Source organism: Sceloporus undulatus, chromosome 1 (genome assembly GCF_019175285.1).
Source record: "Sceloporus undulatus isolate JIND9_A2432 ecotype Alabama chromosome 1, SceUnd_v1.1, whole genome shotgun sequence".
Classification (NCBI taxonomy): Eukaryota; Metazoa; Chordata; class Lepidosauria; order Squamata; family Phrynosomatidae; genus Sceloporus; species Sceloporus undulatus.
In genome coordinates, this window is record NC_056522.1 from 229,934,850 (window position 1) to 229,951,604 (window position 16,755).

Genomic DNA, 16,755 nt, shown 5'->3' on the forward strand with positions numbered 1-16,755 from the left:
GTATTTATATCCCACCTCTCCCTATGGGACCAGAAGGAGGAATTAGTAACCTGACTTTTAGCCATTTCTGTTAACCCCATGTCTGTTGGGAGCCTCATCTCCAGTCTTGAATGTAGCAAAATGGTGGGGTATAGCCTTGTGGAAAAATCTGTCAGCTTTAATGAATGCATCTAGAATGTTCAAGGAATTTTCTTTTATTTATTTATTTATTGGATTTATTCCCTGCTTTTCTCTAAAATAATGGCCTTCTGAATCAGGGGCTTGGGAAGTAGTTCTTTTGACTTGGGTAACATAGCTCTGAGGCTAATACAAACTACATAGCTGGACGGACAACACTGGATTTGGATACTGTAGACCAAAGTAAAAGGGAACTAATTCTTCATTAATTCTTCATCAATTTTCCAAGACACAAGTAATTTTTATCAGTTTTTTTCCTGCTGTGAGAAAGGCTTCAAAAACCACACGTTACCAATCCCATTCACAACTGTGAAATATTCACATATAGTTGTTTTGTACCTAAAACAACATTTTCTGTCCAGGAAACAGCACAGAAAAAAAGCTTCAAAAATGCTGTTTTCTGTGCAAATCAACCACATGAGAATTTTGCACAGAACAAGTCCCCAATCATGGCATTTTCTGTACAGGAAGAAGGTATCTCTTCACATAAATATTGTTTTCCGTGCAAAAAAAATGCTGTTTTGTGAACAGAAAATGTAGTTTTATGCACAAAGCAACCATGTTTATAATTTGCACAGACTGAACCGCAAAGATACCTATCAGTCCAGTTCTTTTTATGAGGGTTTTCAACATTCAAAAAACATTTTTTTTACTGTTTTAAAAATATTTTTGAATATTCTTTCCATTTTTACAAGGTACAGATCCAAGGTATTCCCTGTACACATTGCACATTTACTCAGTTCTGCAGCTGGAATGGAAATAGGTACTTATGTCTGAAGGACCACCATGAGAATGCAAGCTTAAACCAATTTACTGAGATGCTGACTCCATGAAACTTTGGGATTTATTTCTGAATATTAGATTTCTTCATTGTGATTAGTTACTATTGTTGTTATTGTTGTTGTTATATGGATTTGTAGCCCATTTTCCCAAAAAATTAGAACTCAAGATGAACCCGCAATTTAAAAGAACAATACAATTAAAAGCAAACAAAAAGTGAGTGTTAAACTAGAATTAAACTATTACATTATTACATCACACATTAAAAGAATAAAATGCAATTGATAAAAGGCTCTCAAAACCATTCAGTTAGTACAGAACCCACTTAAAAAAACTCTCTGTTGTAAAAGCCTGTCTGAATAAAAAGGTTTTAGCCTGTGAACAGTAGGACAACAAGAATGGGATCATTCAGGCCTTCCTGTGAAGGGAGTTCCAGAGTCAAGGGGCAACCACTGAGAAGGCCCTCTCTCCTGTCCCCACCAACCATGCTTGCAATGGTGGTGGGACTGAAAGAACAGCCTCTACTGATGATCTCAGAACCCAGGTTGACTCATACAGAGAGATATGATCTGCTAGATAGCCTGGACCTGAGACATATAGGGCTTCATAGGTCGTAACCAATACTTTGAATTGTTATTCAAAGTATTATGTATGATATTAATGTATATGTTCCTTTGAGGATCTCTTCTAGATTGAAAATTAGTATCCAGTTTTTAACTGATGACAAAAATATATATTCTTCAGTTGTGAGATACATATTGTGTAGAAGATTGGAAGAGGAGTACATAAATAGTTAAGATATATATTAAATCGGAATAGTGACCTATAATGGGAACAGACCCATTCACAGTCAATCAGAAGCTCATGCATGTCCAAACTCTCACCCCCTGCACAGCATAAATATGTAGTTTGTAGTCATCATTACCTGAAACAAGGATAATGAGGAGTTTTGCTCCAGGTTCTAAGAGGCTGTGAAAGAATTCAATTGTAGCTGGGATGTCTTTTACATAATACAGCATCTAGAAATAAGAATATTTTAATGTAAACTGGGTGTGCAAACAATATCTCTGTGTGTTTTCTAAATTTTTGTAAGAGAGAAATAATTCAAATACATACAAACTGGAAAATCTCTTTACCCATGCTTCATCCAGGTGCACCAGATAATGCAAATGACAGACTTCCATTTATCTTTCTACAGCAAAGTTTGCACACATTCTTCTTCAATAGTATGAATGTTTTCTAATCTGTCAACCCACTCAAGACAGCTAAGGCAATGTAGCAGGTACTAACTTGAATCTAATTATTTGTCTCAACTGGAATAGAGCCATTGTATTGATGAGGTTTACAAAAGTGTTGATACACCAATCAAAAATTAGGTCAATGGGGCTATTCTAGTGACAATGGCCAATGGGCTTCAGGTATGCACAGTTTTACCATTACTACTTCCAAAAGTAGTATACATGGTATAAGGTGCTGTCCCTGATTCCTATGGTTGCTGTTGTGTAGCTATTAATTCATTCACAACTAACAGCAACCCAAGGCAAACCTGTCATGGAGTCTTCTTGGAAAGATTTGTCCAGGGGGTTTTCCTTGTTTTCTTCTGAAGCTGAGAGAGTGTGATTTGCCCAAGGGCACCCAGTGGGGTTCTATGGTTGAATATGGATTTGAACCCTGGTCTCCTGAGTTGTAGTAAACCATGTTGGCTCTCTGATTCCTTTAAAATGTCCACAGTTTTTAAGAGCTGGCATGGATTTTTTTCATTCCAAAAATAACACTTACCTGGTCTGTTAGGCTGATGGATTCATACAGCCAGTGACTGGAAGAAACATTTTGATGGGAAGTAAGAGGGTTTTCTCTAGAAGAGGTTTCCAGACAAGCCCCTGACTGAAACCGCACTCCTAGAAGGTAGCATGAAGGAAATCCTCACTAATTCCAATATGTGGTTTAAGACAGAAAAGATTTCCTTCCTAGCTTTGCTGTTCCTCCTATTTCCCTCTGTGGTAAAAATGACTGAAGAAGCTGGCTGTGGTCTCAGCTAGTGTCAAATAGGATAAAGAGTAAGAGAAAGGGTAACATTGGATCTTTGACTGAAGGACTAGAAAGAGGAGCTCCACCCAATACATTGTCTCAACATCTATAGCGCTATATAAATAAAGCATAACCATAACAACAACAACAACAACATCTGATGATATGGCCACAACCCTGCAGGTCATTCCATGGAGGCCTATTAGTGAAGGTAAAGCACCTGGTTTCTCAAGTCATTTCAGTTCCCCATCCATAGTTCACATAGGGTTAATCTGCACTGCACAGTTATATCAGTTTCATATGACTTTAACTGTCATGGCTCCATACTGTGAAATTTTGGAATTTGTAGTCTAGTGGAATGCTTGGAATTTCTCTGCTTAGACAGCTCTAGTGCTGTAGCTCAGAGGAATATGACAGAAATTCCAGCGCAAATAGAGTGAAAGCTATTCAGTGTCATGTACTTTGCAGTATGACCCTAAGTAATTTTTGTAAAAAAATGTCTTCCAGAAAAAAAAATCATAAAGTAAACAGAAATAACAACAAAGGAATGTGTGTGTTGACTCTGAAAGAGTTTCCCCATTATTACATGCCAGCTTAATATGATAGAGTAAACTGGGTAGCTGACCCAGGACAGCAGTTTCACACATTCAAATGAAAATGAGCAAGAGAGTCTTGTGGCATTTTAAAGACAGTTGGAAAAAACTTGTGATCAGTTGAATTCCTCTGGTACTGGAGGAAGAGAGTGGGTTTGGAATTTTCAAAGCTTCCTCCCCTTGTAGGCCTTTATGCCCCTGGAAAACTACTAGAATGGGGGGAAAGACTCTCCACATAAGATATAGCCATGTTGGTCTGTAGAATCAGTATGTAGAGAGATCTTGTAGCACCTTTGAGACTAACTGACAGAAAGAAGTTGGCAGCATAATCTTTCATAGACTTCAGTCTATTTCCTCAGATGCATTTGGTGGAGTGGAAGCCAGTCACAAACATATATATGCCATTGGTATGTGAGGATGTTAATTCAAATGACAAATCCTTTGTGTACGGAAATGAAGTTGCAGATCCGGGTTTAACTATGGTTGTTAGTGCACAAAGGCATTGAAAACTAGTCTTTTTGCATGGAGATGAACTGGCAGATTCACTTTTGCAACGGGACTAGTCTGTAGTGAAGAGAAAAGATGAATGTAGGGCACCCCCAGGAGGATGTGGTCAGATAGTGTTGAAGTGTGTGTAGTGAGCCAGGAAACCATTGTCTTTCTTCAACCCATTGCTGAGGGACAGTGGTTTGTAGATGAACTCCAATTCTGCTGTTTCTCTTTCCAATCTACCTTTGTAGTTCTTTTGTTCAAGGACTGCTGTTTTGAGGTCTGAGATGGAATGCCCAGGGGGACTGAAATATTCTGTCACTGGTTTTTGTGTATTCCCATTTCTAATGTCTCATTTATGTCTGCAGATGACACCAAATTAGGAGGAATAGCTAATACTCCAGAAGACATGATCAAAATTCAAAATGACCTGAATAGACTTGAAAGCTGGGCTAAAGCTAACAAAATGAATTTCAACACGGAGAAATGTAAGGTGCTGCACTTAGGGCAGAAAAATAAAATGCAAAGATATAGGATGGGGGACACCTGGCTGAACGAGACTACATGTGAAAGGGATCTAGGAGTCCACGTAGACCACAAGTTGAACATGACTCAACAGTGCGATGCGTCAGCTAAAAAGGCCAATGCAATTTTATGCTGCATCAATAAAAGTATAGTGTCTAGATCAAGAGAAGTAATAGTGCCACTCTATTCTGCTTTGGTCATGCCTCACCTGGAATATTGTGTCCAGTTCTGGGCACCACAATTCAAAAAGGACATTGAAAAACTGGAGCGTGTTCAAAGGAGGGCAACTAAAATGGTGAAGGGTCTGGAAACCATGCCCTATGAGGAACGACTTAGGGAGCTGGGGATGTTTAGCCTGGCGAAAAGAAGATTAAGAGGTGATATGATAGCCCTGTTTAAATAGTTGAAGGGGTATCACATTGAGGAGGGAACAAGCTTGTTTTCTGCTGCTCCAGAGACTAGAACACGGAAAAATGGATGCAAACTGCAGGAAAAGAGATTCCAACTGAACATTAGGAGGAACTTGCTGACAGTAAGAGCTGTTCGACAGTGGAACAAACTCCCTCGGAGTGTAGTGGAATCTCCTTCCTTAGAGGTTTTTAAACAGAGGCTGGATGGCCATCTGTCGGGGATGCTTTGATTGAGATTTCCTACAGGGCAGGGGGTTGGACTGGATGGCCTTTGTGGTCTCTTCCAACTCTGTGATTCTATGATTCTTTTTATCATCTGGTGCAGGGACTGGCCTGTTTGCCCAATGTGGAGTTTTGAAGGGCATTGCTGACACAGTATGGCACAAATCTGTCTCAGCTTCAGAGGAAAGCAAAAGCAAACCTCTTCTGAACAAATTTCACCAAGAGAACTCCATGACAGGTACACCTTAGGGTTGCCATAAGTTGGAAATGGCTTGAAGGCACAGAACAACAACAACAACCCTCTCCTCCCTCCGTCTCTCCATTATTTTCTCCCTCCGACTTCGCCAATTACTTCATTACAAAGATCACTACCATTCGTTCTGAGTTAACCCCTCATGATTTGGCCCCTACCATTAATCTCCTCTCCCCTCCTACTAATAAACTCTCTGTGTTTCCCCCTGTTTCTTTGGAAGAACTCTCTTCGCTGCTGAACTCATCCAAACCTACCACCTGTTCTCTTGACCCACTTCCTTCTCGTCTTCTAATCTCTATAGCCCCCTCTTTGTTACCCTCCCTCCTCTATATCTTTAATCTCTCTCTCTCTTCGGGTTCCTTCCCCTCAGTCTTCAAACATGCCTTAGTTTCCCCTATCCTGAAAAAACCCTCTCTTGACCCCTCTTCCTTGGCTAGCTATCGCCCAATCTCTCTTCTTCCTTTTCTCTCTAAGGTGTTGGAACGAGTCGTCTATTCACGCTGTCTTGAGTTTCTTGAAACCAACTCCATTCTGGACCCCTTCCAGTCTGGTTTTCGCCCACGGCACTCCACAGAGACGGCCCTTACTAAGATCTCAAATGATCTTTTGCGGGCCAAGGCGAATGGCCTCTATTCTATCCTTGTCCTACTCGATCTGTCTGCGGCCTTCGACACCGTGGACCACTGTCTCCTAATAGATGTACTCGCTGACCTTGGTTTCTCGGGCCTTGTTCTCGATTGGTTCACATCTTACTTGTCAGATCGATCTTTTTCAGTGGTCTCGGGTGGTCAGACCTCGTCTTCTGTCCCCTTATCTGTTGGAGTTCCTCAGGGCTCTGTTTTGGGTCCCCTTCTGTTCTCTCTTTACACACTCTCCCTTGGCAAACTTATCAGTTCTTTTGGTTTCTCTTACCATCTTTACGCCGATGATACCCAACTGTACATTTCCACCCCTAACCTTTCACCAGAGCTAGAGCAGCAAGTGTCATCCTGTTTAACAGCTGTCTCCCACTGGATGTACCATCGGCGTCTGAAGCTCAATATGTCCAAGACCGAGCTTCTTGTTTTCCCTCCTAAGCCCACCCTTCACTACTCCTTTTCTATTTCTGTCAATAACATTTCTATCCAGCCGGTCCAGGAAGCCCGTAGTCTCGGTTTCATCTTTGACTCCTCTTTGTCATTTATCCCACAGATTCAGACTACAGCCAAAGTCTGTAGATTTTTTCTCTATAATATCGCCAAAATCCGTCCATATCTCTCAGCTTCTACCGCAAAAACACTTGTCCATGCCTTAGTGGTCTCACGACTAGACTACTGTAACCTCCTCCTGGCAGGGCTTCCTCTCTCTCACCTCCACCCATTAATTTCTGTTCAGCATTCAGCTGCACGTATTATTTCACTCGCTCGCCGTTATGATCATGTCTCCCCTCTGTTGTCTTCCCTTCACTGGCTCCCTCTTCCTTTCCGCATCAGGTACAAACTTTTGTTACTGACCTTCAAAGCTCTGCATGGGCTGGCCCCTCTTTATTTAACTGATCTTCTCTCTTCCTACATCCCTACTCGCACTCTCCGCTCTGGTAGCCAAAATCTCCTCTCTCAGCCCAGGATCTTCTCTGCCCCATCCCGGATCCGTCCCTTCTCCCTAGCTGCCCCTCATTCCTGGAACCTTCTTCCTCCGCATGCACGGCTCATCACTTCCCTAACCAGCTTTAAGACAGAGCTGAAAACCATATTGTTTAGGGAAGCGTTCTCAGGGAATTTGTGATTGTTATCTGGCTGTCTGACAATAGTTGATGTGATGTGATTTGTTTGATATTTGATGTTTTTAATCTGTTTTTTCCTTTCTAGATGGTAATTTTATCTATTCCTCTTTTAATTGTTATTATCTTAGAATGTACGCCTTGGGCAGGCTTTTATCTACTCCTAATTTTACCAACTTTGTACAGCGCTGTGTATAATTACAGCGCTATAGAAATAAAGTTTAATAATAATAATAATAATAACAACAACCAGTTTTATGTGTCTGAAAACCCACTTTTTTATTGGGCTGTTAGATACCACTTGCATTTGTCTACCCTTTGCATTTTATATGTCTGACTTTTTTATTTACAAAAAAAGGGAAAATGCAAACAAGCAGAGAGAGAGAGAGAGAGATGTATATACAGAAAATTATTTTGCAAATAAACATCATAAAATACATGGGTTTATAGCAGGACTATGACGCTAAAGTACTATATAATACATGAAAAGTAATACATGAATGCAATGTCCCAACAACAGCTCAGTGGCAATACACTATTCATCCTCTTACCTGGATCATGTGAATGAAATGCCACTTCTTCATCTCTTTGCTTGCCTTCATTCGACCTTCGTATTCCAGTGAAGTCTCCTTGTGCCAAGTAAACTTTATGTTCTCAAGGCTTGATGTCTTTGCAACACGTTCTAAAATATGATAGTTTCACAGTTTATCTTGACTGCAAATATGGAATAAATTTCCATATCAAATTTTCAAGTAGCTGAAAGCCATATATTTTAAAAATATGACATTGGTGTCAGTGGTGAGACTAATCCTGAGCTGCCAGCTGTTTCTTTTCATTCTTAGCAGATTCACTCACTTTTATGGAGCATACCAAGATGTGAAAGAAGTAAGGGCATTTTTTTCTGCACAGGTCTTATGACATTCAGAATCTGTTTCCATTTCCACTTTCTCCAATGTCTTTACATGAGTTCAGCATGTGAAAAAATATGTTTGTTTCTTTGTTTTTTATATCTACAAATTGGATTTTGGATGCCCCTTTCAGATTTAAAGTAAACAGAAGGAAGATAGCATTTGATCAGTAAGATAGAATAAATATCTTAAGGTGGTTAAAATGTAGACTTAGGGACTCGACAGACGAACGGTTCCAGATAGCATTTGATCAGTAAGATAGAATAAATATCTTAAAGTGGTTAAAATGTAGACTTAGGGACTCGACAGACGAACAGCTCCGTGCCGCCCATTTTTGCCCCACATCATTGTCACAGCAACCAAATGGAAGGCAATGATGCGCTCCCTTTTGGGAGCAAAAAGGAGCTGCCAAAAGCAGCTTCCTCGAAGGAGCACAATTGGCGCCCCCGATCACATCACTTCCAGCCAGTGCAGTTTGGGTGTTGCACCATGCTCACGCCATCATGGCGCCACCCATGTAGATGGGGGCGAGGAATGATGGCGGCCTCCTCGTGAACTAGGGCTGCTGGACATGTAAATGTGCAGCCTCATCTAGCCCCAGTTCGCTGCAAGGATGATGCAAAATACCGTCTGTTCCAGGTCTTAATTAGAGACCAGCAGCTTGCTACAGTTTTCAAGGCCTAATTGATATGTTGCTGCAATTTTTGAATACTGTCCAGAGGGGTCTATGGGTTTACCTGGCTGCCTCCTTTCCATCCAGTTCTTGTAACACCAGGGCTCACCCTCTGCTCTGCTCTGCATATACAGTCCGTCCTCGCCTTACGCGGGGGATCTGTTCCGGATCCCTCCACGTAAGGCGAATTCCACCTATGCTCAAGCCCCATTGGAAACAATGGGGCTCGTGCGCGGCGGCGCGGCGGCGAGGGCGCATGTGGGGCGCAACGTATGGCGTGCCCGCGTATGGCGCGGGCGCACTGTACCTTCTGGTTAGAAGCAAGTAGCCTACAGTGAATGTTCCTTATCCCATCTTCCTAAGCAAGTGAGAAGGAATATTCCCCTCATTTCATCTTGATCTGAGAATAGTTTCTTTAGCTACTATTGCTGTCTTAATTTCCAGAGAGGAAACTCTGTGTATGTGTGTGTTTGAATGACAAACTGTGATAAACTGTGGTTTGTATTTAATGAATAACATTTAATGACATCATCAGGGGCTATCCTTAGGTCTCAGATTTTGGCCCAAAAACCTGGGATGATCCTACATAAACTGGCAATCCTATGCCTATTACCTAAGCTCAGTGTGTCTCCATTTTGAAGCCTTCTGAAGGCAGCCCCCCCATTCCAATGCTTCTCTCCCCCATTACCAAGTTGACAGACAATACTCACTGCCTCCGCTACCCGAAGTGCCTTGCTGAATACTGTTTTAGTGATGTTGCTGTCTTTTTGTGCAGAAAGTATTTGGAGAGAGAGAAAGAAGCCCCTCTATCATTGTTACTTTAATCCTATTTCAGCGGTGACTTCACTGTCTGAGACACATCAAGTCCTTTGGTAGCTCTAAGAACTTTGTATGCACAAAGCATTCAGAAGCCTGTGCTTTGTTATAGCACCAACTTAACAGAATTAATCAAAGTGTTACTTTCCTCAGTGCTCCGATTAGGATACATCTGGGTGAAATAAGATGAGAAATGTTCCAAGTGTGCTTATCTTTGCTTTCCCTATTGGACATAGGCAACCACTTCTGAATGCTGCAGCTGTTACTCAGTCTTCTTCCATTTATCAGTCTCTAGCCTCTATGACCACAGTTCAAATCTAATTTGCTATTTTAAACTCAGACATCATTCAGCAGTAATCCATATCATCATTGAAAATAATCTGGCTCAGTCTGCTTCTATTTAATCGCTAGACAGTCTGCAAGGAGACATCAGGAAAATGAAGAGTAGGAAAAGAAAGCTAATGCCTGTCAGTGTGGCTTCTCTATGTCAAAAAGGCAGAAGTGGGTTAACTATCAAGGAGGTTTTGAAAGCCCTGAAGACAGTATATCACAAGCCCATTTCACATAGAACGATTTTCTTACATGGAAATGTCTCTTCTTTGCCTCATGTATACAGTCAATCACCACATCCCATTATGAACATGCATGCAAAATAGATATGTTATTTTATCAGAATGACACAATAAATACTGTGTTGTGATTGCATATGTGTGTTTATATGCATGTAGGAAGCTCTGTATCTGTAAAGATTATAATCTGTATTGTCATTATTGTTTTGAAAATCATCCTGAGTCCAAGTAATGAGAAGAAAGGGAGGGAGGAAGGAGTGAATGTGCATCTCTGCTTTAGAAATAATGCAGTCTAACACCACTTTAACTGCCATCCTTAAAAAGAATCCTGGACTTTGTAGTTTTGTGAGGCACCAGCACTCTTTGGCAAAGAAGGCTAAAGACCCTGTAAAATTACAAATCCCAGGATTCCATAGAATGGAGCTACAACACTTAAAGTAGTGTCAAACTGAATTATTTCTACAGTTTAAATACACCCAAAGAATTAGCCCCTACAGGATTTTTGTGGGTTTTTCGGGCTGTGCAGCCATGTTCTAGAAGAATTTCTTCCTGACGTTTTGCCAGCATCTGTGGCTGGCATCTTCAGAGAATACTGCTTTACTTCAGAAGGGATTGAACTCTTCTGGGTCACTGCCATGATGAGAACCATAGGATAGCTATGCTACATTCCAGGCTCTAGCCATGGGGTCTTTTTCTAAGATCTTGAGGATTTTTCTGACTGCCCCTTTGCAAGCTCCTTTAGGAGTATCAATTCAGCTTTTAAATAGGTTGCAGGGAACCCCTGCAACATTTGACATAGAAGTATACCTATTTTTCAAAACCTGATGTAGACTTCTGGGCACTTTCAGTTTTATTTGGCTCTTTTGTTGGCATTTCTGGCAATGTCAAAGTTGCAGGGGTAATGCTTTATTATGGGTTGCTCTCCCCTGCCACATTTCTTTGCAATGGAACTGTCACAAATGAGTGTTCCTTAATAACATTATGCTACTATATCTTTGTAGGACAGCCCTTTGATAAAGGACAAGTGCTTTGACTTCTACTTAGTTTTAAAACACCAGAAACTACAGAAAGAAATAAGATGCAGAGTTAACTATACCTTGGTAGCATGTTATTTGTTCAGCACTTGGTTCTATTACATCATTATGAATGACAGCGCCAGGATAATTAACCTGTACCTTTGTTAGAATTTGAAGATCAATTTCTCCTGGAACACAAATAAGAGAAAGAAGTGATGAGAAAGCTGCTTAGACAGATAGATGTATATAACCATTAATCTATTTTAGATGACAACAGCTTATTCCTGCATGCAAGTAGGTGGACCAGATGACTCCTACAGTCTCTTCCAGCTCTATAATTCTGTGATTTTACAAATAATATATGACATATGAGTGAATGGTAAAGCTACATAAGAACCATGTCACATCCCACTATTGACTAGGAATTTGCCCATGATCTGTCATGGCTGACCACTTGCTATAATGCTTGCATAACCAGGCAGATGAAACACGTGGCAGCCCTGCTGAAAGTACAGGTAATGCAAAAGATATCAAAAATGATTAGTAATCAAGAAGAATGGCTGCAGGTGCACATTTCCTGCTGCATTGCAGTGAAGTTAGGAAGGTGCTTCTTTCATTTGATCTTAGCCAAAAGGCTGCAGCATATATGTATGTATGCATGGGGATTATATAGGATGTCATGTCCAAATAGGCATCATTATGCAAGAGTGATGTGCACATTTCATTCCAGCAAGGAACTACATCCAGAAATATGCTTATTTCCTTGGCTCCCCCTTTTTTTAAGTTATAATTGTTTCTCTGTTTTCCTTACAGCTAAAATTCAAAATACAAAATTATGAAATACAAAGCAATAAAAGTAAAAAAAAGTAGATAAAAATATACTAAAAGTCATTTTTAAAAACTCAGTTAGCATATCTATAGTTTTAACAAAAATGAAAATTATCCATTAAGAAGCAAAGATTAACCACCCACTAAGCAAAGCTCTTGCCTTTTGAAATTTGAAAGGTCATCAGCAGAAGGACAATAAGGTAGTCAATCTCTCCCCCCAGGTGGGGATTTCCTGAGCCTGGGACCAATCATCCAGAATGTTCTCCCTTACTTTCCTAAAATAAATGTCTATGTAGCAGGACTGAGAGAAGGGCCATGGGTTCATATAGGATGACATAATTCTTTAGATAGTCTGAAACTAAGCTCAATAGGGCCTTATAGGTCATAGCCATAACTCTGAATTCTGCCTTGAATCATACTGCCAGCTAGTGGAGCTGTTGTCACATAGGACTGGTCTCTGTGACCAATCCAAGTTAATAGTCTGGCTGCAATTCTTTGGACCAGTTGAAGTTTCCAAACATCCTTCAAGGAGAGCTAATCCTTCCTAATGCTCATACGCTACACTATAGAAAAGTGGTTAACAGTGACGAAGACTACCATGTATAAGGAAATGACCCTGAGAAGACAAAGGAAGGCCTGAAATGTGCCTTTATTAGATCCCTTTGGGTGCTTGACAAAGATGAAATTATAGTATGGAAAACTCTGCCAGTGGCTTTAAAGAAAGACAACTTGGGCAGAGGAAAAGTGTGGACCTCTCTTCTCCAACATAAATGGGAACTTGGGTCCAAATCACACTGTAGAAACAATCCAGTTTGAGCCCTCTTTAACTGCCCTGGCTCAGTGTGCTAGGGAATCCTAAGTGTAGTTTATTGTGACACCAGAGCTCTCTGACAGAGAAGGCTAAATGTCTCACAAACACTACACTTCCCAGAATTCCCTAGCATTGAGCCAGGGAAGTTAAAGCAGCCTCAAACTGGATTATTTCTGCAGTGTATTTTGGACCTTGGTTAACAAAAATGGGCTGTTGTTCTGCAGAAAGGACTCTAGGAAAGCCTCAAGGGCTGTAATGAAGTAATTTCAGCTAGCAACTTCACAAAGTGATTTTTAGCAAACAAAATGATTCGGTAATCAAAAAGTGAGCAAAATGATCTTCAGCAGTGAAGTGATTTCAGTGAGAAAGCAAGCTGAAATGATAGGTAATGGAAGCCTTGGATTTATTTATTTTTTAAAGAATATATATTTCTGATCAAAAGAGACAAAGCAAGCAAAAAGAAGACACTTGGTTAGGACAGAAATCAATCTTAAAGCAGACAAAGGCAGCATACAGAGCGAACAATAGTTTCATCAGGGATGCTTTTTTCTGCCTAAATCTAATCAAGACATGATCATCATGTAATACCACTGTATCTGTACGATGTGAAACCTTTACTAGCTATGGGGCAATGTGGTGTATCCTATGGCATATGAAACTCTTTCATACCTATCTGTTGATTTATAGTCATCAAGTATGCTTCAATTAAGAGGAACCTTCTGATAGTGGTGGCTACATAGTGTTATATTGCCAGACACTCCGTTTGCATTATGTGACCTGATGCTCATTATCTATGAGGGTTGCACTTGTTCCATTTGGTCTTGAGAATGGGTGGATCCCTGTTTCTCTTGTGGTACCACTGTCAGCTGTCAATGATAAGCTGCAATGAACAGCTCTTAAACCTCTTGCTGTGAGGAGCGGATGAGAGTGCTATTTCAGTTTAATATTTATAAGACTTCACCAACAGTCATAAAATTCTTCATGTTTACTTGAAATAATCTGAAACTAAAACAATATAAATGTGGTAGAAACCAAAAACGATGCCTTCATTCACCTTAAAAGTTCCTAACTCTTTGAACTCTGTATTTGGATCCATGTATTTTAGCACTAAATCAGGATTGTACCTCTTGTTTTCTGAGTTTCATCATCTACTATTTATATAGCAGACCTACACAACATGATGTGATACTGTTGTGTTTTGAGTGCAAGCTATCTGTACCCCTGGGACAAAATGATTTCTTAAGATGGAACTTATGCCACCAGCTTCCCATTCAGAATGGATGAGATCCGGGAAAAGACTAGGATATTACTTCAAAACATTTTGAAATAATTCCTTGTACCTGTACACGTTTCCCTTATATCAAATGTGATACACACCTGTTTTGTTTTTTGGTTGTGTCTATTCAGGTACCTTGTTGGAAGCAAATTGAATATCAGATAATATCAGGTCTATTTTGGTCTATTGACAAAGTTTTTTCTATATCGACATACCAATACTTGTCCAAACTAAGATACAGTCAAATCTAATCCTGTGAAATTGGCAATTAATATTTTTGTTGTATGAGGAATACATTTTAATGTTATTTTTTTCTCTCCATAACTTCAGAATAAACCATATATATATATATATATATATATATATATATAGCCTGTCTTGGTCCTCCAGATTGAAAGAAAAAGCATTTCACATTTCCTATGCTGAGCTGTATTTTTCACCCTTTCACAAATAAATAGCTTACCATCCTTTCGTTATTTTAGAGTTACCCCTTCACCCAAACTGTTTTGTTCTGCAGTTTAATCTACAACCTTAATTGAGTTCACTTAGTTGTTTCTACTGCAAACATAGTGCTTTGGGGCATTTTAGAGCAAGAAATGTAGTAGCCTGAATTATCAACAACTTTCAATTTTAAAGTATAGGAATTATTTAAAGTCTTCAATACAATTACCTTAAAAGGGCTATCACTATGTTCACCATTAAGTTTCCAATTAAACTTTTCAAGGAAATTGATCGTTTATAGAACATTTGCTATTTTATAGCATAGTGAATGTCTTTTGTGATGGGGTGGAGGAATTGGCAGCATGAACAAGATAAGAGGTATGAACCAACAATGTTCCCTTCATGAACTGACAATAAGACATTCTCACACAGTTTGGGGGAAATTGCTTTTTTGCATTATATATAATCCTCCAACCATGTGGCCATGGCCCACACTATCTGGGGTTATAATTTTAAAAAATGTCTTCCCCCTCCCTGGTCTCTATTGGTATTGTATTAGGATTTGTAGCCATTTATAGTCAGACAGCAGCATTCCTTACAACCTGTTCCCTTTGTCTTAACAACACCTGCCACTGATAAACCAATTAAACTGATCTGAAGACAGAATTCACAGTGGATAGAATACCGTGTTCCTGGACATCCATGACTGACAGAAATAGCAATAGCAATAGCACCTTCATTTATATCATAGAATCATAGAATCGTAGAGTTGGAAGAGACCACTAGGGCCATCCAGTCCAACCCCCTGCCATGCAGGAAATCCAAATCAAAGCATCCCTGACAGATGGCCATCCAGTCTCTGTTTAAAGACCTCCAAGGAAGGAGACTCTATCACCCTCCGAGGGAGTGCATTCCACTGTTGAACAGCCCTTACTGTCAGGAAGTTCCTCCTAATGTTCAGGTGGAATCTCTTTTCCTGCAGCTTGCATCCATTGTTCCGGGTCCTGTTCTCTGGAGCAGCAGAAAACAAGCTTGCTCCCTCTTCAATATGACATCCTTTCAAATATTTAAACAGGGCTATCATATCACCTCTTAACCTTCTTTTCTCCAGGCTAAACATCCCCAGCTCCCTAAGTCGTTCCTCATAGGGCATGGTTTCCAGACCCTTCACCATTTTTGTCGCCCTCCTTTGGACACGCTCCAGTTTCTCAATGTCCTTTCTGAATTGTGGCGCCCAGAACTGGACACAATATTCTAGGTGGGGCCTGACCAAAGCAGAATACAGTGGCACTATTACTTCTCTTGATCTAGACACTATACTTCTATTGATGCAGCCTAAAATAGCATTGGCCTTTTTAGCTGCCGCATCACACTGTTCACTCATGTTCAACTTGTAGTCTACTTGGACTCCTAGATCCCTTTCACACGTAGTTTCATTCAGCCAGGTGTCACCCATCCTATATCTGTGCATTTTATTTTTCCGCCCTAAGTGCAATACCTTACATTTCTCCGTGTTGAATTTCATTTTGTTAGCTTTGGCCCAGCTTTCAAGTCTATTCAATCCTGTCCTCTGGGGTATTAGCTATTCCCCCTAATTTGGTGTCATCTGCAAATTTGATAAATATGCTCCCAATTTTGTCATCCAGGTCATTGATAAAGATGTTGAATAGCACTGGGCCCAGGACAGAGCCCTGTGGGACCCCACTGGTCACTTCTCTCCAGGATGAAAAGGAGCCATTGTTGAGCACCCTTTGGCTTCGGCCGGTCAACCAATTACAGATCCATGTAACAGTTCCTTTGTCTAGCCCACATTTTACAAGCTTGTTTGCAAGTATGTCATGGGAAACCTTGTCAAAGGCCTTAGTGAAATCAAGATATACTATATCCACAGCATTCCCTTCATCTACCAAGCTGGTAATTTTATCAAAGAAAGAGATTAGGTTTGTCTGGCATGACTTGTTTCTCTGAAACCCATGTTGACTTTTTGTGATTATGGCATTGCCTTCTAGATGTTCACAGACTCTCTGTTTAATGATCTGCTCCAGAATCTTTCCTGGTATTGATGTCAGTCTAACTGGACGATAATTGTTGGGATCCTCTTTTTTCCCCCTTTTGAAGATGGGGACAATGTTTGCCCTCCGCCAGTCTGCTGGGATCTCTCCTGTTTTGCAGGAGTTTTCA

At 40.3% G+C, this 16,755-nt stretch overlaps 1 protein-coding gene across 5 annotated transcripts in view; it reads right to left on the reverse strand.

The window, feature by feature from the left end:
* The window catches only part of LOC121917764 (histamine N-methyltransferase-like), a 37,692-nt gene that overhangs the window by 9,615 nt on the left and 11,322 nt on the right, over positions 1-16,755 (reverse strand). For all 5 annotated transcript variants that reach the window (XM_042443908.1, XM_042443901.1, XM_042443894.1 and 2 more), the window contains 3 exons: positions 11,299-11,406; positions 7,788-7,918; positions 1,883-1,976 (listed from right to left, as the gene is read on the reverse strand). In XM_042443908.1, coding sequence (XP_042299842.1) covers positions 1,883-1,976; positions 7,788-7,918; positions 11,299-11,406 — 333 coding nt within the window. The remainder of the gene's footprint in view (positions 1-1,882; positions 1,977-7,787; positions 7,919-11,298; positions 11,407-16,755) is intronic.